The sequence below is a fragment of the Ambystoma mexicanum genome, chromosome 4p, assembly GCF_040938575.1.
Source record: "Ambystoma mexicanum isolate Mex_15411 chromosome 4p, UKY_AmexF1_1, whole genome shotgun sequence".
NCBI classification, from domain to species: domain Eukaryota; kingdom Metazoa; phylum Chordata; class Amphibia; order Caudata; family Ambystomatidae; genus Ambystoma; species Ambystoma mexicanum.
In genome coordinates this window covers 905,601,048-905,622,823 of record NC_090927.1, presented here as the reverse complement: position 1 = coordinate 905,622,823, position 21,776 = coordinate 905,601,048, and the positions used below count along the sequence as shown (strand labels likewise).

Below are 21,776 nucleotides of genomic sequence, written 5' to 3'. Positions count from 1 at the left end.
GAGAAGCAGCCAAAGCTGCGCGAATACATCTAAGATGAGGAATATGTTTGAGGACACAATCCATTCGAAATGCAGTTCTCAGGCTAAAGCGAAACTGCCTTTTTTTCTTTTCTTACAGAGGATTCCCAGCCTGGCGATGGGGAATATTCATGACCATATGAATCCATGCCAGACCCCATGTTGGAGAAGCAGGTCTACTGACTTAGTTGAGAAAAAATGTTCTGCTATTCCAGCTGCTGTTGCCATTTCAACGCCTCCCATTGCAATAGTGGCCAATTACAGTGTTTTAGGATTAGGATTTTTGTCTTTGGAGGTCCATTCCAGTCTCCCTAAAATCACATATGTCTCCTCACATCTGTTGGGTCATGCCTTCCTCACCAGGACCGTTGTTTGGGCCATTTACTACCAGAATTTCCAATTGGCTGTTAGTCGCTGCAGATGTGTTCAGAAGGGGGTTGATGACTCAGTAATTGTCTCTGCCCTTGGACCGTTGGTCGCTGAGCTAGTCTTCTGTGCATCAAGCTGCTGGGAGCAGTCTTTTCGGGTTCACTCTTCTTCTGGAAGTCTTCATCAGATTGTCCCTTCCTGGCCTGAAGGTATATGTCCTGTGAAGTGCCTTTGTTACCTTCCTTGGTTGCAGGGATCTTCGTTGGCTTTGGTGCAAGACTTGGAGAACAAAACCTGGAAACCACTCTTGTCGAAAAGTGTTTTACTGAATAGTTTGTTTCAGGTTGCTTGAATCATTTTCACTGAAGCCAACTTGTAGTCCTGGGGGGGGGGGGGGGGGGGTGATTATACAAGTACAAGATACTCGATCAGAATCTACACATGTGGCTTCAAGGACGACAGAGGAACCAGACTAAGCAGGTCCCAGCAGCTTGATGGGCAAGAGGAGGGCAGCACACAAGCAAAAATCATCCAAGCACAAAGCTAACAAATGACAGCGCAGGAGGACATAGAAATGAGCTGGGGTCCCCAACATCCTTCCAGGTGGAGGCCACTTTCAGCACCAAGGAGTGAGGGCCCTGAAGGTAAAGAGCAGGTAGCAAGAAGAAACAGCCCCAAGGAGTGTTAAAATGGATTTCTGAACTCTGACCTTGTGGGCAGAGGTTCAGAAGGCCATCCTAGTTTCTTGGAACAGGGTAACCTTCTGGACAAGCCAGACCAATCAGGGTAGCTATGGCGGCAGTCAAGACTAGGTCTCAGGAGGCGTGAGGGTGACTGAAAGTCCTCAATGAGCACACAGAGTAAAGGACGCCTATAAATCACTCCCAGTCAAGTGTATATATATCAAAAATACAAATACATTTATTCCAAGGCCTTTGCAATTCAACACAAAGTAAGAAAACCACAGCAATACTATCAAACCAACACAATCCCATCTATACAAGACCAATGGGGTCCAAAGGATGAATGCACCAAATGGGTGCACAACCTAAACAGGGAAGGAAGCAGGCAGTGCAAATAGACTTTAGGCCCTTCTGTATCAAACACAATCCTAACTGAAAGACAGTCCAATCCCTAAAATGAGAGGAGCCTAATGCTCAAATGTACTTGCGATGCTGGCGCACGCGGTAGTTCAATTGGGCATAGCAGGGTCTTTTGTAGGGGCTGTAGCAGCGTAGGAAGGTAGGTGAGGTGATGCAGAATAGATTCCCACTATTTGAGGAGGGCCTCCACTTGAGGGCAGAGTCGATTCCAAAGTTGGGAATAGTTCGCACTAGCAGTGGAAAGGAGAGGAGCACTCAAGGGCCACTATTGCATAAAAATGGATGGATTCGCTAGAGGCCACCGGTTAGGGTTGCGTTTACTCACCGTCCCACGGCGCACTCTGGACCAAACTTCGGCAGTCAAGTCCACTTCGGTTGCAGGTTCAAATGCGGCAATCTCGCGGCTCTGCGGCTTTGAGCGACGAAGTTACAGCGTTGATGCCCCTACGGGACAGTGGCGATTTATCCGCTCCTGGTGGATGATCAGGCCAGTACCGCTGTAGCAGGCTTCAGCGCAGAGGACCACAGCTGGAATGAACTTGCAAAGTTCATCACCACGGCTGGGCGACACGGCAACCACGTAAACTCTGGTTCGGGCGCAGGCACTTTACTCCAGACCTGGGAACGACAAGTGTTCGAAATTGTGTGAGTGCGGTGAACACAGAGCTTGCGATGTGCCAAGTTTCAAGGGCCTCCTCGAAACGGCGGTGGCATCAGAGCCCAACGTCTGCACAAGATGGTCAGTCCACTGGATGGCCCAGGGACACATCCGAAAAAGGCTTACTTTCAGGTTAAGATGAAGGTGCAAGAATAGTAGCTCCCACTATTCCAATGGGTCGAAGTGCCTTTGCAGACCTTCTAGGACGATCAGATTCAGAGGAGTCCAGCGGGACAACAGCAGGCTCAGGGTGCCAAACCTTCCAGCGGTTCCTCGACTCAGCGTCTTAGTTTCAGTATACTTAGATCCTATCCTTCGTTCAGTGAGAACTCCAGAGATCGACATGATATGGGGGTTTGGGGCCTTCTCTTATCCAGAATCCCAATGGGAGATTTGCTCAAATACAGGCTTACCATACGTGGACCAATCATGGACCACGCTGGTCCCAGGAATTCACAGCACTCCACACACTCTGGCACCCAGGATGTGTATTGGAACCAGATGTTCCAGCTTACATCCTGGGGGCGCGCACACAAAGCATATAGAAGCCCCCAAAAGCTTGGCACTTCGCAGGAAAATACATGCCCAAATAAGGTCTGACCCGGGTAGGCTTGACCAGCGGAAGGTGAAGGAGCAATATGGCCAATGGACAGGACAAAACCTCGTGGCATGACCATTTTGGAGCCAGCCACTTAACCGTGCCAAACGCAGTAATCACGGTTTACTTGGCAAGAAAGGGTTAAAAATCAGAGAAATGATAAGCTGCCACCAGCCCTGTCCAAGGCACATCTGCACTTCTCGTAAAAATTCCTTCTAGAGTATGTAGGATGTAGGGCCTTTGAAAATGACTAGACCCAAGTGCACTGTCACATGCTGCAGAAAAGTAGCAACAAGGACTAGGGGAAACAAAGTCTCCCAGTACTGACTGTCTTTAAGGGCATGTCAGTTTCCTCATTAAAAGTGAGCGAAAAGCCCATGGTAGTGCAGCAGAAGGCTGTGCTCCTCTGGTAAAGTCAGACTATGGTGTTCAGACATCAGCGAAAAGTTGGGGGTTCACAAATGGAGGGAAAATTACACATGAAATGGAAATATTTCCGAACCATGAGGAAGAGGTGTTCCAAGCAGGAAGGAGGACCAGCAGCAGGAAGAGGACAGCATAGGGTGGATGTCCTTCAACGAAACTGCAAAACCAAGCACCGGCGAGAGGCAGCCGTATGTTAGTGGGTTTTAAAACTGGTTACCATGTTTTTTGGCACCAAAATCTTACAACAGGTAAGCCAGCCTGCTTATCTTGCAAACATCTGACAATTGAAAGAACGATCAGGGTCTCCACCCTAGTATACCACACAACAATCACACAAAAGGTCCAACATTAAATGGAGATGTGGCCAGCCAATCAGGCAGACATCTAAAGTCCACCATGTCCAACCCTAAAGTATGTGTGTTGGGACAAGTACTAGTTTAAACTGGCCAAAAACACGCCCGAGGAAGCAGGGTGTGCTTACAAAGAGCCCCACATACACAAATGCCATTTAAGGCCTGCCTCTGGTTTCTCCAGACATAGAAAACCGAAGAAACAAAATAGCTGATAGTAGGACTAAAATATATTGGTATGCCAATGGCTAGGCAAAAGGTACAATGGGCTACCAATGCAGTAAATTGCCTTGAACTTCTGATGAATCCTAACCTAACATTACAGTAGCCACAGCCTACTCCACAAAATCGGAGCAGGGCAATCATCTTCTTGGGGGGGGAGGGGGGGGGGGGGGGGTTGGGTGCTTAAAAGCCACCCCTGTCCTATGGGTTTTAGCGGCCACCAAAGGACCATATACCTTATAAGGGTAAAAAAAGTTTTAGTGACAGGGGGCTGTTAAGATGGATTTCTAGAATCTGGCGTGGTGGATGGATTTTAGGAGGTCACCCTGATTATAGTGAACTGGGGAAATCAGAGTGGTTTGAGAAACCCAATCAAGGGAAGCACGGAGAGTGGTCAAAGCTTAGTCTTAGGAGAAAGTGAGTGTGTCAAGGGTCGACAATGAGTCCACACAGTGAAGCACACAATAATTTAATTTAGACAGGCAAGTGCCAAAATACTATGTTTATGAAAGGCCCAAAAACACACAAAAAATGAATCAAGCCCGTAGTAATATCACACAATACTCAATTACCAAACATATATACAATCACCTTTAGGTTTTTAGGAATACATACAATAACAACTAAAAGAAGGTAAGTAGTGAAGCAGTAGAATGAACCCAGTTTTTTTACAATTATTTGCAGCGCACATAACACATAGGTATCTAAGCACTAGTTTCATTTTTTATATTTTTTTCAAGCGCGGATCTGGGATTCAAACCTGGGTTTGCTCAGCGTGGTCTTGCTTCCAAGACCCGCGCGTATCCTCCCATCCCATCAGTTCACAAGAATAAGGGATTGGTAGGCGGTAGCCCGTGGATACCACAGATAGGATCCAGGGGTCCACAAACCTGGTGCGCCAGCATTGGTAGTGAAGGGCAAGCCTGCCCCCCACCAGAGATATTGTTATGGAGATTTATCAGAAATGTGGCAATTCCCTTGTACCTTAGAGACTCCCAGCTCTTTTTGCTGGACTTTATATGAATTTAATTTCTTACCTGGAGTGAGTGAGTCCTTTTTCCCCACTCATGTATTTTATTCTGTGATTTATTCTTTGTTTCCTTTGACTTTGGAGTCGACAAACTCCATAGGCATCATCTTTACCATTGTGACACACAGCACCTTCAGTGCAGGGGCACAGGGAAGTCTCTTAGATTTCCCAAAGTTTTAAATAACCTTCTCTTGGTGAAACTACAGTTTCCAAGAGCAGCTAAGTGAAATTGACTTTTCTTACAAATTGTAACTTTCTAGACCCATTACACACTCTCTTACCATAGGGTGCTGGAGGGGTTACTTAGTCTCCCCTTTGTTTAGTTTCTCATGTAACATTTTTATGTTACCCTTTCTACAATGAATGGCTGGTGGCAGTGGTTTACTTTTAACTACCATCGTGTTTTTACAGCGGGCTGCAATTGCAGCCTTGGTAAAGCACCCATGGGTTCCCATTTTGACAAAATGGCCCTGGTCTTTCTTGAAATTTACTCTGCGTGCCAAACCAGGTTTGGTCCCTTTGTTCATTTTGTCTTTGCCGGAATTCACAAGTGAAGCCCGCCTCTGGCTCCAGAGTGTGTGGCAGGGGCAGGAAGCGAGGGAGGTGCCCGAATCTCCCTGTTCTTAGTCTCCTAGGAGACAGGAATGCACGCTTAGGTGATTGGACGGCTTGCTGTCCAGCAAGGACAGCCACCCTGCTGGGTGACTGACAGCTAGGCTAGAATGAATGGGGGAAACCTGCATTAAAGGCGATGATTTTGGCTTGGAAGGCAGTCTGGACCACTGGAACAAAGGAATCCGAATAAGAACTTCAAGAGGACGCCTGCTGCAACTCCTGGACTGTTGGTTTGCACGGTGAAGCCCTGCTGCTGTGCTGAAATTCCAAATTCACCTCGACTAGAGAAGCCCTGCAAGGACGACTTCTCCCCTTGAGTTGGTTGGACCAATCAACTCCAAAGAGAACTTGTTTGGACATCCTCTCAGAGCTGGCTGTACTTCCTTGCTGCTGCAGGAACCGAAGTGTCAGGGAGTGGAACACCAGATTGGAGCGCATCACTTTTAAGACTTTTAAGACTGACCCGAGCTGCTGTAAGAACTCACGACTGACCAAGACTGAGCCACCTCAACAGAGTGCTGTAACCCCAGATGCGAGGAAAGTCCAGAGTGGTATCCGTGAGACTGCAGTGGTGCTATTTGCTGAGACGTGAGGAGCTGAAACTGTGAAATGCAGCTGAATAGAAGTTTGTTCTTTTCTGTCGTCGACAGTCCCGTTGCATGAGTCCCCAGAAGTCCTCCACGACTGAGGCACAGTAACAACAGGATCTGCAGAGCCATACAGGAACAGAAGCTGGAAACATTTCTTCTAACCAAAAGGTACTGTACAGTCTTGGAGGACTTACCTCTTATGGTGTAGCCTTGCCTGTTCTCAGTTGAGATTTGTCTTGCTTGCCTTGCAGAGTTGCTTGCATCTTTGCCTTTCACAAGCCTAACAGGTTGTGGCCTTTCAAGTGTTCTTTACTTCCACAAATTCTTTTGAAAATTTTGTGCAAGACGTTTATTTACCTACCAGAAGATCTTCAGCTTCACTAGACTTTGTTCAACTAACATTGACCTGCCTGGTTCCCTGAAAGACTCTTCTACCTCTGACTTGCATTGGAGGGTTTCAAAAAGTACTTAATAGTTTATGAAGTGTTGTGTTAACCTATCTTATTATCTAACCTTTGCACCACAAATAGTAGAACTCTAAATGTAACAGTGATAAATCAATGTCCACAGTGTCCTAGCTATTTAAGTAAATGGGTATCATCTGATTTAGAGTAACCAAGTGTGTGTTTGAAAGTGTACTTTAAAGTTGAATGTGATCTGCTCCCTTCTGACGAAGGTTTATATAACTGACTGCTAAATTAATATATAATTGTTTAATTAAGAAACATTGAGCGTAACTGTTTATTTGAATAACTGCCACTGTGAAACTATGTGATACAAGCTTAAGGCTCACATTGACCCCTCTCGAGATAAGCCTGGCTGCTCAGCCACACTACCAACCTGTGTAGTTCAGACTTATACCAAAGGTTGGGTCCCTATTGCCAGGAGGTCAGGGTTGTTGTAGTTCACCCAAAGGGTACTGCATACAATCTTGCTTAACAGTTATATTGACCAGGATCGGTGTGTCATGCCTTCTGCCGAAGAGCTCCCTTCACAGAGCTAACCTGTTCTTCAGAGCACGAGATGAAAGCGTGTCGCACGAGGTACAGCCCTCCCAGCCGTGGTCGGGGCCAAGGCAGTAGAGGCAGAGAGCGTGGGGGTCAGACAGTGGGAAGAGCCCTTCACAGGCTGGACCCGTGCTGAGGCTCGCTGACGTCGACATGCACCATGGAGGAGCGTGACACCAGAGGACAGAATATCTGAATGAAGACAAGAAGACGACAAAAAAAAAGACTTCTCCAGGGAAGAGCGCGTGGAATTACTAGGCCAGAGGCCTAACCCAGGAGCGCTGGTGAAAGCGATTAGTACCAGTCGACGCGGAAAAGAGGACTGGGGAGTGGCGCCGGTGGGCAGAGTCAGGGGAGCGCACGCTGCAAGGCCGCGCACCTCTAAATTTAAAGGGGAAGATGAATATTTCTGGTGAAAAAGGTTCCGTCACCTGTCCCTAGCGAGGGACACCCATACAGTATGGAGGAAAGGGGACGGGACGTAGGCGTATGCCCTAACTTTATAATACCAATCCCTATAATGTACAAGGCCTTGTGCCCAAAGGTCACAATGCTTCTTCTTAGGGTAGGGGACAGGTGTAGGAAGAGTTCTTGTGGTGGTGAAAATGTTCCAGAAGATAATTCAACAATGTTACTGGTCAGTGAAATTATTTTCTTATCTTTTAGATTCAGCTTTCAGCAATCAATAAGCCATGGAATGGAATCAATTATAAGTTACTCACCGTAGTGACTGGATGGGAGACTAAACCTTTTTCACCAGAAAAAACCTTCTTCCTCTTTAAGTTTAGAGGTGCGCCCCTGGGAGCATGTGCTTCCCTGACTCCGCCCTCTGGTGACTCACCTCAGTTCCCATGGACGCATCGACAATAGATTAACATTGGCGAATTACACCAATTTTATTAGGGGGGAGGCTGGTGGGACGTACAGAGGAGGACTAAGAGTATGTTAGTCACTACGTTGAGTAACTTATAATTACTCTTATGTACAGTCAACTTTCCTCCATACTGCATGGGCGATTACAACTGAGTGTAGCCCCAGGGTGGAAAGGAGACCCTCCTTAAGCAAACAGGTTTCTAAGAACCGCCTGTCTGAAAGCAGTGTCTGATCTAGAACCAGCATCCAAACAGTAGTGCTTGCAGAAAGCCGAAGGGGAGGCCCATGTAGCCGCCCTGCTCATAACTTGCCAGGGGACATGGAGCTGGAAAGCGATGTCCGTTACCTTGGCTCTGACCGCGTGGGCGTGCATGTTGGCCGGCAGTGGCTTGAGCTGTCCCTCGTAAGCTTCTTTGATGACCAAGACCATCCAACGGGCTATAGAGGCCTGAGACCCCGGTCTAGAATTTCAGGGCACGCCTGACATCAAGGCAGTGCAGAACTCTGTGCTTCGTCTTTGGGCTCGGCAAAAAACGTAGGTAGCACTATTTTTTCGTTCAGATGGAATGCGGAAGGCACCTTTGACAAGAATGCTGGGTGTGTCCACAGGACTACTTTATCCTTGTGAAACGTAGTATATGGCTCAGAAGCAACCAGCGCCTGGATTTAGCTGATTCTGCGAGCCGAGGTGAGTCTGGCTAGCAAGGGCGTCTTAATGGTGACCAGCCTGGGCGGGTAGAGTCTGGCGAGTCCTGTCAAATGTTTCCTGTCAATCGGGTTTGAAAAGGAAAAAATCTCCTCCTCCAAGTTTCTGTAAGCCCCGATGGCTGCCAAGTGCGTGCGGAAAGTGTCCACCTGCACGCCTGAGTGGGCGAGGTGCGCCGAGAAGGAGAGCACACCGTCCAAAGTACATGCAAGGGGGTTGATACTCTTCGAGTTTGCCCAGTGGCAGAACCTGGTCCACTTGCTCTTATACTGGGCCCTGGTAGACTTGCTCTTGGCGCTCTGTATGATCTCTAGGTTAGCCTGGGAAAGGTTGAGGTGACCTGTTCAGGAACCACGCTGTGAGGGCAAGGTTCTGTGGCGCGGGGTGGATGACCCTGCCCCCCTGCTGCGCCATAAGATGTGCTGGGCCTGTCGGGAGGCGAATGGGGGCAGCCTCACTGAGAGGCTGAACAGCTCAGAGAACCATGCCCTGGCTGGCCACCAGAGTGCTATTAGAATGATGCTGAGGTGGTGAGATTCCTTGATCTTGCATATCACCCTGTGTATCAGTGGTGTGGGCGGGAAGGCTTATGCCGTCATTACGTCGCACTGAATCTGGAATGCATCACCTAGGGAGCCCAGGCCGTGACCCTGCCAGGAAGCGAACAGATGGCACTTCCTGTTGTCTCAGGAGGCAAATGGGTCTACCTGGGGATGTCCCCACTTGTAGAAGATATCCTGCAGTACTAGGTCGTTCAACTGCCACTCGTAGTTGTCTGCACCCAATCTGCTGAGCCTGTCTCTCCAGGTTGGATTCCACTGGCAGGTGGACAGCCATAAATGTTGTTCTCCAGGGCCCATTCCCACATGCTGACTGTGAGCACAATGGGGGTGGGGTGAGCGGTACGGATCTGGTACCTCCCTGCTTGTTAACATACAACATGTTGGTCGAGTTGTCTGTCTGAATGAGGACGACCTTGCCCTCAATAACAGGAAGGAAGGCTCTGAGCGTCAGCCAAATCGCCTTCGGTTCCAGCCAATTGATGTGGTACTCCTGCCGGGTCCAGGTGCCACGGATGCAGTGGTTGTCCAGGTGGCCCCCTAACCCTCGAGAGAGGAGTACGTGGTGATGGTGACCTGCGGGGTAGGTTACCGGAAAGGCTTGCCTAGCCTAAGGTTGCAGTCCCTGGACCACCATGTGAGGTCCGGGTGAAGTGATGGAGGAACGATGATCATCTCTGACTGAGAGCCTCGCTCCTGGTTCCAAGAGGCTGCAAAGTGCAGCTGAATCCTCCTCCTCCTGAGTCTTGTGTGGGGGACGGCCAAGAGGACTGCTGCCATGAGACCCAGTAGGAGTTGGTACCACCAGGCCGAGGACACTTCTATGCTGAGGAAGTGCACGGTGGCCATCTTGAGGGCCATGATCTTGTCCAACTCTCTGAGCACGTGTCCCAAATGAGACCCAAGGTGGTCAGTCTCTGCGTGGGCTGCAGCTGCGACTTCTTGAGGTTCAGTGAAAAACCCAGCTCGTGCACTGTGTTCATAAGAGCGTGGGAACGTATGGTGCACTGCTTCCGGAGATGTTGCCCTGACAAGCCAGTCGTCAATGTATGGGTAGATGTGGTGGCCCTGTGACCTGAGGAGGGCCGCCACTGTGTTCATCAGCCTGGTAAAGACCCTGGGGGGCGAACTGAGGCCGAAAGGAACCACCTTGTATTGGCCACCGTGGACTCCATGCTGTCCTGCGCCACCATCTTGGCCTCTGCCAATCCCGCCTTGAATCGTGATTGGCTCTGTGGCAGAAGCTCTAGGAGGAAATCCGCAATTTCCCATGAGAGCCTCTGGTTAACGGCTGCCAGCATGTCATATGCGTTGGCTTGACGAAGGTGCAAGGACGCGTTCGAATACAGCTTCTTCCCGTACACCTCCAAGATCTTCTCCTTGCCTAGCAGTGCAGCAGAGGAGGCGGCTGAGGACGACTGAGGCTTGGAGTATAGTGATGCCGCAGCGATCACAGAGGAGTGTGGCTGAGGATGGGCCGATAGCAAGAGTGTATCCCCCTTCATCTGCCTGTACTTTGCGTCCAGGCGTTTGTTAACCGGCTGGAATGAGTGGGGCTTGAGCCAACCCTTCTTGGCCGAGTAAGTCCTTCTGCATCGGGATCCCAGTTCTGGTCACGGGACGCAGCGTGAGGACTTCTGCGAGGACTTCTGCGAGGACCCCCCTCTGCTGGTTGCTCGACCTCTGGTTGAGGAAGGCCCAAGTACTCTGCCAGCACGGCCAGATGTTTGTGGAAGGCCTTGGCTGAAGATGGCGTGTCGGGGTTGTCCTCCTCATCTGTGTCCACCTGAGGGTCCTGTTGGTCAGGGACCGCAGGAGGGGAGTTTGGATCCGTGGTGTGGAGACCCAAGGCTGAGGCCGAGGCTGTTGCGGAACTGGCTGAACAGGGGCCAGGAGCTTCTGCACCGTAGCCTGCGGTGCCAGAGCCATTGGCGGGAGCACCTCCCTGATGGAGTCCCTGAGGATGTCCCCCATCCAAGGAGATTTCATGAGCCTGAGGAACCGTTCAAAGAACCTGTCCTCGCAGGCCGGATTGGTGGTAGGCGATGTTGACGGGATAATGAAGGGCTGCTGGAGTCGTTGCATGCCCTGCCCATATGGACACAGCGGGAACCTGCCTTGCGCGAAGGAAGGGTCAGCTGTAGGCCACATACCTGGTTGACACCAGTCCCACCTGGACACACGATCCTCCACCTGATGCCTTACCTTGAGCAGCGTCGGCAGGATGTCTGGATTTTCGGGGCACGGCGGACATTTTGTCGAGCTGCCTTCCACATGGCTGCGTCGTGTTGCTCGGCTCGCTGGGCCCCGCCCCCATCCAGGATTCTCGAGTGTGGATCATAGGGCCTACCCTGTTCCCGAGACCCGGTGGGCGTTTTTCCCTCGGCAGATCTGCCAGTAGAACTGCGTATAAGCATCCGCAAGGACATGTTGCCGGTACTAGGGCGTAGCCCCTCGGGTGAAGACCCGGTAAAAGAACCTTCCTGTCCCTCAGCACTGTCACCAGGAGGATCTACTGAGCCCTCGGCCTGTCGGCCGGTAGCTGATTCAGCCTCGGTACTTGTGCTGGTACCAGGACATGGGCGGTCCATCCTGCACGGGAGAGTCCTCGACCTTGGGACTGGATCGATGACAAATGAAGTCCTTTAGGTCCTCTGGAGGCGATCTCTGGAAGAGCTCTCTCCTCCTGGCTAGTCTTTCTTCAGAGACCTTGAGGAGAGCGCGTTGCATGCAGTACAAGCTAGCCAGCCATGATCTGCCGTAGGCAGAGGGCGTGGGGCTCTTTAGTCGGGAAGAGCCCGTTGCAGGATGGACACCTGCTGAACCCTGTAGAAGTCGACATGCTCCGGGGAGGAGCGGGATGCCCGAGGACCGAGTACCTGAATGATATAAAGGCAAAAAAGACGGAAGAGAAGATGTATCCGTGCGTGGAATTGCATGGCCGAAGCCAAACCCAGGAGCACTGGTGAATTCGGCCTGTTTCCATCGACGCGGGAAAGGGGACTGAGGTGTGGCGCCAGAGGGTGGAGTCAGGGCAGCGCATGCTCCCAGGGCGGCACCCCCACGCGCCTCAAATTTAAAGGGAAAGAAGGTTTTTTCTGGTGAAAAAGGTTCCGTCTCTTGAAAGGGACGCCCATGCAGTATGGAGGAAAGGGGACGGGACGTAAGAGTACCAAAGTTTATTCTAAGGTAAAGAGGGGGCGGTGAATGCGTTGAAATGACACCTTCCCGTACAGGATCCCCTTGAGGGCGGGAAGCCGAAACTTGGCAGGAAGGTGGTGTGGCATAAGCTGGCGACCACCAAAGTTACGTCGATAAATGCGGAATGGCAACAATTCTACCAAGGTAGCCCACAGGAGAGCTGCTCAGGCCCACGGGTGGTCCAGGGATACTTCCAAAGCAAAGACTCAGGACAGCTGGATCCTCGAGAATGCATCAAGACTAGCTGGTCCCATCAGTCCAAGCGTTGAAGCACCACAGAGGGCCTTCGCAGATCAGTTAGTGCAGCAGTGCTTCTCCAGGCCAAAAGCAGGAAGGGATGTCGGGCCTCTTCAGGAGTCATCAATGGATCTTTAGTCAGCTGCTCTTCTACACAGGAAACCTGGCTCCAACGCTGACCTGTAGAAATGGCTGCAGGAGTACTCTTCGTATCCTAAATCCTGGCTGGGAGCAAGTCCAAGCCCACCAATGATAAGGATCTGCATCATTCAAAAAGCCAGCAGTGGTCCAATCCGGGAGCACTGTTGGTTTCCCTCATGCCACCCACCCAGACTATGATACCAGAGATGTGGTGGGGTGGGACCAGACAGTCCCACCCACTTCTAACGCCACACACACAATGCATCACTAGCCCACGAAAGCAGCTGCTTTCCTGGGCAGTGCATGATCTTATATGGGATTTCCTGACCTGTGAAGCAAGAAGAAGGCCAAACAATAAGGTCAAAGGAAAAATCTCATATGACAGTCATTTTAGGGCACTAGTCATGTATAGTAGCCATACATGGTAAATGCAGATGTGCCAACTTAAAAAATGCAAACAATGGTAAAATGTATCTGCTGCTAACAGCTTGTCTTTAGGCACATATAAAAGTAAGCAAAAATCCCAAGTATAAAGGACTAGGGTGATCTAAAATTATCCCCCACTGCATTTTAAAATGTTGTTTACATCATTAAAATGTTACCAAAAAGGTCAAAATACAAAAGTGAAACAGTTGCCCAGTACCGATAGCCTGAAGGACTATCAGTTTCCCCATGCCAAAAGGCCAGGGGAGTAAAGCTTAATGCTTCACTCCCCTGTAAAAAGTCAGGGCAGGTACAAAAACGAAATCAAAAGGTTTGGGGCGCCATAGAATATGGAGGGAAAGTTGCCTAAAGAGAAATCCTTTGAAACAGGGGACTTGAGTAGATAGAAATTCCTCTGACCACCAAAAAATGTAAGGCACCCAAACAACTGGGTGGGGGGCAACACCCACTATATTTAGGTTCACTGCCACTAACCAGAACCAGTACAACTATCTGGGTCAGAATACTAACCCAGCGAGACTAAGGGAAGCCCTGCAACCATATACATACAACAGTTGCGTGCAGAGTGAAACCCAGATAGTCCTCAATGGGAAAAATTGTCTGGGCACTATTAAAGAACAGAAGAAAAACCAGGGGAATAGAGGAATCTATGGGAAAGCCTACGAAAGAAGACTGTCTTCCCTCCAGATCTATTTAGGCATTAGACACAGGTTTCAAATGTTATACCATTCACCTCAGGCGGCAGTTTTACCTTTGTTTTTTGAAGTACTGGACTTGATTTCTTCAGGTTTGAGTTCGACAGTTACAGCTTTTAGATCTTCATCCTTTTTATCATCTTGGTCCATAGATGTCTTATCAGCATCTACCTCCTCCTCTTGTTTGTCACCAAAGGGCTTGATCGTCATCTGCTGCTCTTTGCTAGCAACATCTGTAGGAAACACATGAAGACATCATAAAAGCATGCAAACTGTAACAAGGACAAATCAAAATGAAATTTAACCAAGCAGAATGTTTTTTAAGCTCAGACTAACCTAATATGAAGTACCTGTACTACGGAATTCAGTGAAAAGATGAAGATCAAATACCTTAAAACAGTATACATTTTCAAATTGCATCATACAAGTGAATACAACTGTCATTTTAAATACATTCCCAAATTGGCAAATCCTGGAGGAATGATGAAATGCATCAAAAAAATAACAAGTTACTTACCATATCTGGTAACGTTCTATGGATGGGATGTTCCTCCGACGTATTCCACATCTATGATAGGTAATGTCCGCAGCAAAGCTGCGGACATTACCTGTCGTAGATGTGGAATACGTCAGAGGACACAACCCCCTCGAAGGTTTCATACTTGAATCTTTTATAAACAATATCAAACATTGGCAGCAACAGGGTGAATATTGCAACACTCATACAAAAACCTATTTAAGACCTTCAACATCGTAAGCATTAGTAGTCTGTTAAACAATTATTAAGTTGGGAAGATTTAAAAAAAAAAAAAAAAGGCTCAGCCTTTGCCAAAGTTGGTATGGATTTTCTTTTTGCTGTTTTCGCTCCATAGACATCTGTGGAACCCCCCAACCTTTTGCTGTTTGTGTCCCGACTTGGTTTTTCAAGGTAAGTAAAGCAAGTTTGCATTACTTAACATCTTGCTTCGCTCATCTATTTATTGGGTACTGATCAGTTCCTGTTAGGCAGAAACCTGTGCAGTTCCCTTTGGGAACACTGCAAAAGATTTAGGACTACAGGTGTTAGCATTTAACCCACTTGGTAGCAGTCTGTACCACCCAGATTTACCTGGTAGCTGTGGCTGAGCAGTCAGACTTCCCTCAAGAAGAGTTAGGCAGTATGCAAAGTATACACAATAGGCACTCAGACACAATAGCACAAGCAAACACGGACCAGAGCTTTGGTATCAAAGTATATAATTATTTATTTAAACACACACTGTTTGAAACACTCCAGCACTTTTATTGTAAATCACTCTAAACACAGTTACTATTATGATATATACAATCCTTATTCCTTATCAGACAAGTCTTAGTTAACACCACTTATTTCCAGACAGAAGTGAGCTCTTAACTATAGATGGCACTCCAATAGGTTCATGCAAAAGGGAGGGAAAAAGGCAGAATATGTGAAGATACACCACTCTAAGATTTAGGAACACTTTTAGCAAAGCAGAAGAGCAAAAGTCACTTGTGAGCCAAAGTCCATAGGCTGGGCCCACTCTTGGAGAGAGCAGAGCACAAATGTGCCCAAGATCACAGTTACACTAGGCTTTGAAAGTCTTGCAGAGAGTTCGAAAAGAGTTTAGAGAGGCTCAGAAAAGTTTAGCCAGGGTGTCCCAGGCTAACCCAGGTTCGAAAGCCGGGGGCTAAATCTACCCCGTACAGTCGGTGGCAAGGGAAGCCAGGCGGAACACGGTACCTTAAGTGGGAAGGATCCTCCAGCGGTGGCAGTTGTTCCTGGCAGCGGTTGCAAGTCTCGGCGTCGTCCAGAGGAAGAGAAGATCTCGACTTGGAGGAAAGATGAAGGTCGTTGCACTGCCAGGGAAGAAACCAGCCGCAGAGTTTTCCGGTTAAAGGTATTACCCTTTATTTCGCGGTCGTGGTAAAACGTGGTATTCCGGTTGCCGGGGTGCTTGGCACAGGCAAGGCGGCCACGAGATGCGTCGGGAAGGCGAAAAGACGGTGAAACTGGTTATCCCCACCAGTCAAAGGAAGAAGACTCTGCGGTGGGAGATCTCCTCTGTCGTTGGGAAAAGTGGTGAGACGGTTCAGCTTGGCTCCACCGGTGGTGTCGTCGTAGCAGGTCGGCTCAGCTTCTCCCTCGTCGGATTCTTAGGTCCTGTGGCGACTTCTGAAGTTCCATTCCCCAAAGCAAAATACTCAGCCTAGCTGTCACTCAAACATGCTAAGTGGTGAGCCGGCCGGCTCACCACTTGGGCCAATCAGGACAGAGTGCGACTTGAGTTGCCTAGGCAACTCAGTCCAGGGTGCCTAAATCCCCCTCCACCCCATCTAAGTACCCCAGACAGATTGGCACCACTTTGGAGGGCTTCTGTGGAGAAGCCCGCCAAAAGTGGAACAAAGGGCTCGACGTGGGTTGGAGTCACAGAAGAGAACACAAACGCCATTTTAGAACCGAGTTTTGGCAAAAAATACCAACCAGAGAATTAATAAATAAATAAACCGGCGGTATGTTCGAGGCTATCGTAATTAAATAAAGATAGTAGCCTCGAACAATGGGAAAATCCCATAGAGAAATATTTGCGGTTGAATATAAAAAGTAGTATCCACTGCCACCAGCCAAAACTCGATCAGGGGGGACGGAGACATGCCCCCTCGACTAACAGACCCCGGGGCAATCGAATTGCCCCGGCCAGTACGTCCACAATATGATGGTTTGTACTGGTTCTGTTCAAAATTAAAGACTAGTAAAGTCAATGGTGACTTTACATGCCCTGGGAGACAGTAGTCAGTCCCAGGGTATGGAGTCTATGTTTGGGGGTCACTATGACACCCCTGGGTTACTGCACTTTTTTCCAGGCAAAGCAGCGGTATGTGTTTGTGGCTGGATGTGGGGGCGAGGACTGTCTGGTGCCAGTCCACACCTTGGCCAAAGAAAGCTTGTTGGGCAGATGTGAAGGCAGGGGACGATCCATGATTGGAAAGCCAGTGCCAGTTTAAATGGAGCAGACTCTTACCATTGATCAGCAAGGGGTGACCCTACCTTGAATTTAGGCTAAAAGGAGGACTCCAGCAGAATACCCTGATCTGGGGGCAAGGGGAGAGTCTTGGCTCCAACAACTAGAATTGTTGCAGAAGACCCACGGGCATCCAACCAACATCGTTCCAGCAGATACCTGCTCCTTTGTGCCGATATCAAGACTTATCAGTGCCTCAACCTCTGGACTAGCAGGAACAACCAGTCCTGACCCCTGCTCAAGGATCCTGCCCTTGGTAGCCTTTAGACGTCTCTCAGACAAACCTGCTACGTTTTGGGCCTTGTCACTGCACCGGTTGCCATCCCATGTTTTGACCTGGGACTCTGCAGACTTCGATCTCTGCAGTTTTTGCTCTTCAGAACAAAGAGGGGCCTTGCTGGACCAGCTTCTTTATTTCTGCCACAAAGGTCATCTTGCACTGCTTTAGTGTGGCGATTGTCACAGCAGCTTGCCATGATAGTATCCTGAGGGACTCCTGCACTTGACAGAATCGGGTTGGTCTTAGTCTTGCCATGCCAGGGCCATCCATCTGTCCAGCCACAAACAGTCTTCCAAAATCGCAAAACCGCTGACAAGCCACACCCAATCAAGACCCTCTCCAACGGAACCAAAACTCTGTGTAATTTGGCCCGGCAGATTCAGGAACACGAGCAGTGGTTTTTGAAGTAATCCGAGTAAATAGGGCGAGTTTACATAGCTGTTTCTACCCCCCCCCCCCTTCAATAAGGTTTAAGGGGTGCAAAGTCCTAACCCTACCTTTCCCTCGACTAGGTCTAACCAAGGATTTGCCCCCTTTGGGCTTTACCTAGTTTGGTGGGATTGGGAGGGAACCCCTAAAGAACTTCACTTAACCCTTTTCTTGCAATCCTGGAAAACTTGCATTCCCCGCTTGGCCATGGCAAAACTTGTTATGCTACGTTTAAAAACTCTGTATTTCCTTACAAAGAGTTCACTTTGGGACTTGGACTATTAGCTAACTGGGGCCCGTCCTCTTAAGCTGCCAAGTGTATTAGTGCTATGGCATTATATAAGACAGTGTAATATTGATGAACCCATTCTCTCAATACTTATCCATTTCGAACCGATTCTACAACAATTACTTTACTGCATACAGTTTACTTTTAAAACAGTTAAGCATAGGTCAGATAAGAAACACAAGTAAAGTGTGGGTGGTCTTTAGCAAGAGCACTCTACGGTGAATGTATATACATGCATAGTGTGGATTTAGTGGTATTGCTTCTATATTATTGTCATTGCAGAGTGTGTGTCTGGCTTAATAATTATTGTATTTTTATACTCTGCTGAATTATTGGGGTGCTTGGTGTGTATCTCATTGAACCAATACATCACACCACATTGTCCTGAGACAAGGCCTTACTGCACTGTCGCCCACCTTGATAGTTTGGCTAGACTTTAGTGTCTTATCCCTGCTCACTATAATAGGGTGGCCTCTCAGAATCTGCCCACAGCTTTAAAAATCCATCTCAACACTAGCTACAGGCCCAAAATTCTTCAGTGCTCCAGGCCCACTGCAGTGGCGATGCCGGACTCAGAATTGGTTAGGCCTACCAGTGCAGGAGATGAAAGCACTGTGAAAGGTCTCTCCAGTAGAAGGAAGAGCAGAGATTTGCCTTGCGTTAGATGGCTTAGACAATGGTGGTTGCAGCAGCAAACCTAAAGTTGTGGCCCTCGTGCTTCGGATTGTTGGCTCCAGTGAAACTGAAGAATCCTGGGCTGGGAGACCTGCAACCTTTAAAGTCTGGGTTGCAGTCCAACCATGGACAGCCAGTTCAGATAGAGTACAGCCAAAGTGCAGGATGAGCACAGGGGCACATGGGCAGTCTGCAGCTTGTTACCCAATCTGAACGACTTCCAAGCAGACAAAAAGCATGTGTATATATATCGCCACATCGCATCCTTGCCCAGGACAAAGATGGCCAAAAGAACAGTGAAGCAAACAGACCGTGCCAAACACTGCAACGAGACATTTCGAGCACTGTAGAAATGCTGCAATGTGGTAAAAATAGAAAATGCAGATAAGAGTGCAACCAAAAGGGTAAAAATGAGTGTACCAATGCCACCATCCTGTCTGGGCTTCACTTACTATAGGAAAAACAGCCACTGTCCAAAAAGAATGTTTAATTGCAATACCCTTGTTAAGTGGGTAGAGGGTAGTAGTGCTACAATAGTCTAATGGGGGACAGGACCCCTCTGCTCTGGGAGGCTTAAGGAATGACCAGTGTCCCCAAAATGAAACCAGATGAGGCAGGGAGTGTGGTTTAAAAAGACCTCACTCACAGAAATCAAGTTAGGGTAGCCAAATGGTCCGTAGATATGCTGGAGGCCCCCAAACAAATCAATGGGAAACTGAAAACAAAAAGTTTCCCTTTACTGGGTGTCATTCATATCTTCCTGTGTTATATCTGCACAAAGAGTAAAGACCAGCTGCTCAGACAAGATCTGCTTGCAATCTGCTTCTCTCGCTGTGTACTTCCCTTTATGACTTGCAAAGTGCTCCCTTGCTTGCCAAAGCTAGGCACGGGCTCAAATAAATACCCTCCTAATATTATATCATCTTAAGGGCACATACAACTTTGGGGATGGGTGGAGGGGCAAAAACATGAAGGGACCAAGGATATCTGGGCACAAGCCCTCTTCCTCTTTGCAATCATAACCCATAGTTCGATACGTTGCCATTGCACCGATTAAAATAAGCATGGGAAATCTCTTGAAGTCCCATTACTCACGCCATCTGTGTTAGAATTAGAATAATAAACAAGAGGCATATTAAGGGTAACAACAGCTGTCCACGATGAGGGTACTTGTGCTGTAGCATATGTAAAAAACACATTTTAACAATAGAAATCATAAAGCAGGTATATGGTCCCTGGTATGAATACAGTACACAGATTACCATCCATAGAAAAAGGTACACATACCCCAGCATGGACACAGAACTCGTATTCAACATCATGAAGGAAAGCAGATATACCAGAGCAAATGTTTTGAGTTAGTTTAGATGCCAAAATGAAGGACATGTCACCTAGCATGGATACGTGGCATAGATTGTGATCCATGATAAAGGTATACCTGCTCAAGTACTAAAGCAGAATAGGGATTAGAAGCCAAATTAAAACTACAGCTAGGCCCATCATAGATGCAGGATACAGATTAGCACCCTCAGAGTATTCAAATGCCAAAGCATAGATACAGAGGACAAAGTGGAAGCTAAACATGTGTGTGACGGTTCACTGGATGTCGTCAATTCTCCCCTATGGGGAGACCCGTCCCATGAGGCCAGGGAGGTGAGGCTGATACCAGATAGTCTCCATGGGGGTGGTATAGTGGGGGAGGATCTCATGAGGAGGGACTCCCCCCTATAAGGATTAGGATGACCATCTAAGGTACAGCCTTTATCAGAACATCATCCCCCCACCCCCGTGCCCGCCATAAACCCTAGCCTCTACTTCCTCTGCTAACCTCTTTGTAGGCAGTAGACCTATGTACTGTTATCAGGCAGAGCATCTTAAGGTTGTGGGAAGTACTGAGACGAAGAACAACAAACAGGAACCAAGGTAATCCAAGTACTGGGACAATTGGCCCTGCAGTGCAATGAAGATGAAACCTGTGAAAGAGACGAAGGATTTATACAATGGGCCCAGACACTGCTGGTAACATTGTATAAAAATCGACAATGGACTAAACACTGTCTTGGGCTGCTGCGGAAGACAGCAGGTGTGCTGCACACCAAATGCTGGAGATACAAACCTACACTGCTGATCCAGAGGGAGAGAGCTACAAGGAAGCTGACAGTCCGCCGCATCTGAAGGTCTGCAGGAGCAGAAAGGTGCATAGCAGTGTCGAGAAGAAGGAACGCAGAGGGGAACGCTGTTGCAGAGCCGGAGGGAAAGCAAGATGCTGGAGAGGCCGAACGGAACGCCCGCCATCCCAGGAACAACCGGCAGCATACCGAAAGACCCAACAAGGTAAAGGGTGGCACGGGAGACCCGGAGGGGACACAGAGCGACTTACCAAGAGGGTGCATGCAATTGTCCCTAGGCGCCTTTGCAACCACAACGCTTGGGTGGCACGGCAGGGGCAGGAAGCCTACAATCCTTCTCATTGCAGTGGTGGAACAAAGCCTGTTGACCACCAGGGAAGGGTTGAGGACGCCAAATACTGTAAAGAAAACTTGAGAGGGCAAGTCCCCCAAGACTGTGGGGGTGGGGGGATAAACCCAATGACAGCCAAAGGAGGGTCAGGGACTCTAAACTAGATCAAGAAAGTTATACGAGTTATCTTGCTCGTGGCAGTACTGGATAGGGGAGAGAACCACATGGGTCAGTACAAAGAAAATAAACCAGGGTCTGGGACCCAGAGCAAGAAAGGGTTGTGCGTCACCTGACTCATGACAGTACTTGGCAGGGAAGGGAATCAAGTGGGCCAGGTCAAAGAATAAGAGAACCAGGGTGCATACCCTCCCAACACTCAGTGTTGAATGTTGTAGGTGTGAAGCCTAACGATAACACAAGACCAGGGGAAAAGTAATGCCTCCTGGTTTTAAGGAACTGATAACACGAGAGCAGGGGAAGGAAGTAATTCTCCTGGTATCCCAGACCGGCAGTAAGGTCTAAAAGGCCTGGAGAAGGGAGTCATTCCCTGGGCTATTGGAGACTGGACGTCAGGATAAGGGAGACATTCTCCTGGCCCACCAAGAAATTATTGCGTGGAACTTTACTATCAAGGCAAGGGAGCTGTTAGGACTGACTTTCTATACTCTGGCCCAGCGGACAGATGTATAGATGGGAAACCTATATTGTGACCGGGGCAACTCCGGGAGCTGTAGACAAAACAGTTCAAGGTAGCAAGGCGAGTGGTCTAGGCTAAGTCTC

At 48.6% G+C, this 21,776-nt stretch overlaps 1 protein-coding gene across 3 annotated transcripts in view; it reads right to left on the bottom strand.

Annotated features, from left to right (window-relative positions):
* MDN1 (midasin AAA ATPase 1) overlaps window positions 1-21,776 on the bottom strand; it is a 2,688,524-nt gene that overhangs the window by 157,415 nt on the left and 2,509,333 nt on the right. For all 3 annotated transcript variants that reach the window (XM_069606482.1, XM_069606484.1, XM_069606483.1), the window contains exon 93: window positions 13,900-14,076. In XM_069606482.1, the coding sequence (XP_069462583.1) occupies window positions 13,900-14,076 (177 nt within the window). The remainder of the gene's footprint in view (window positions 1-13,899; window positions 14,077-21,776) is intronic.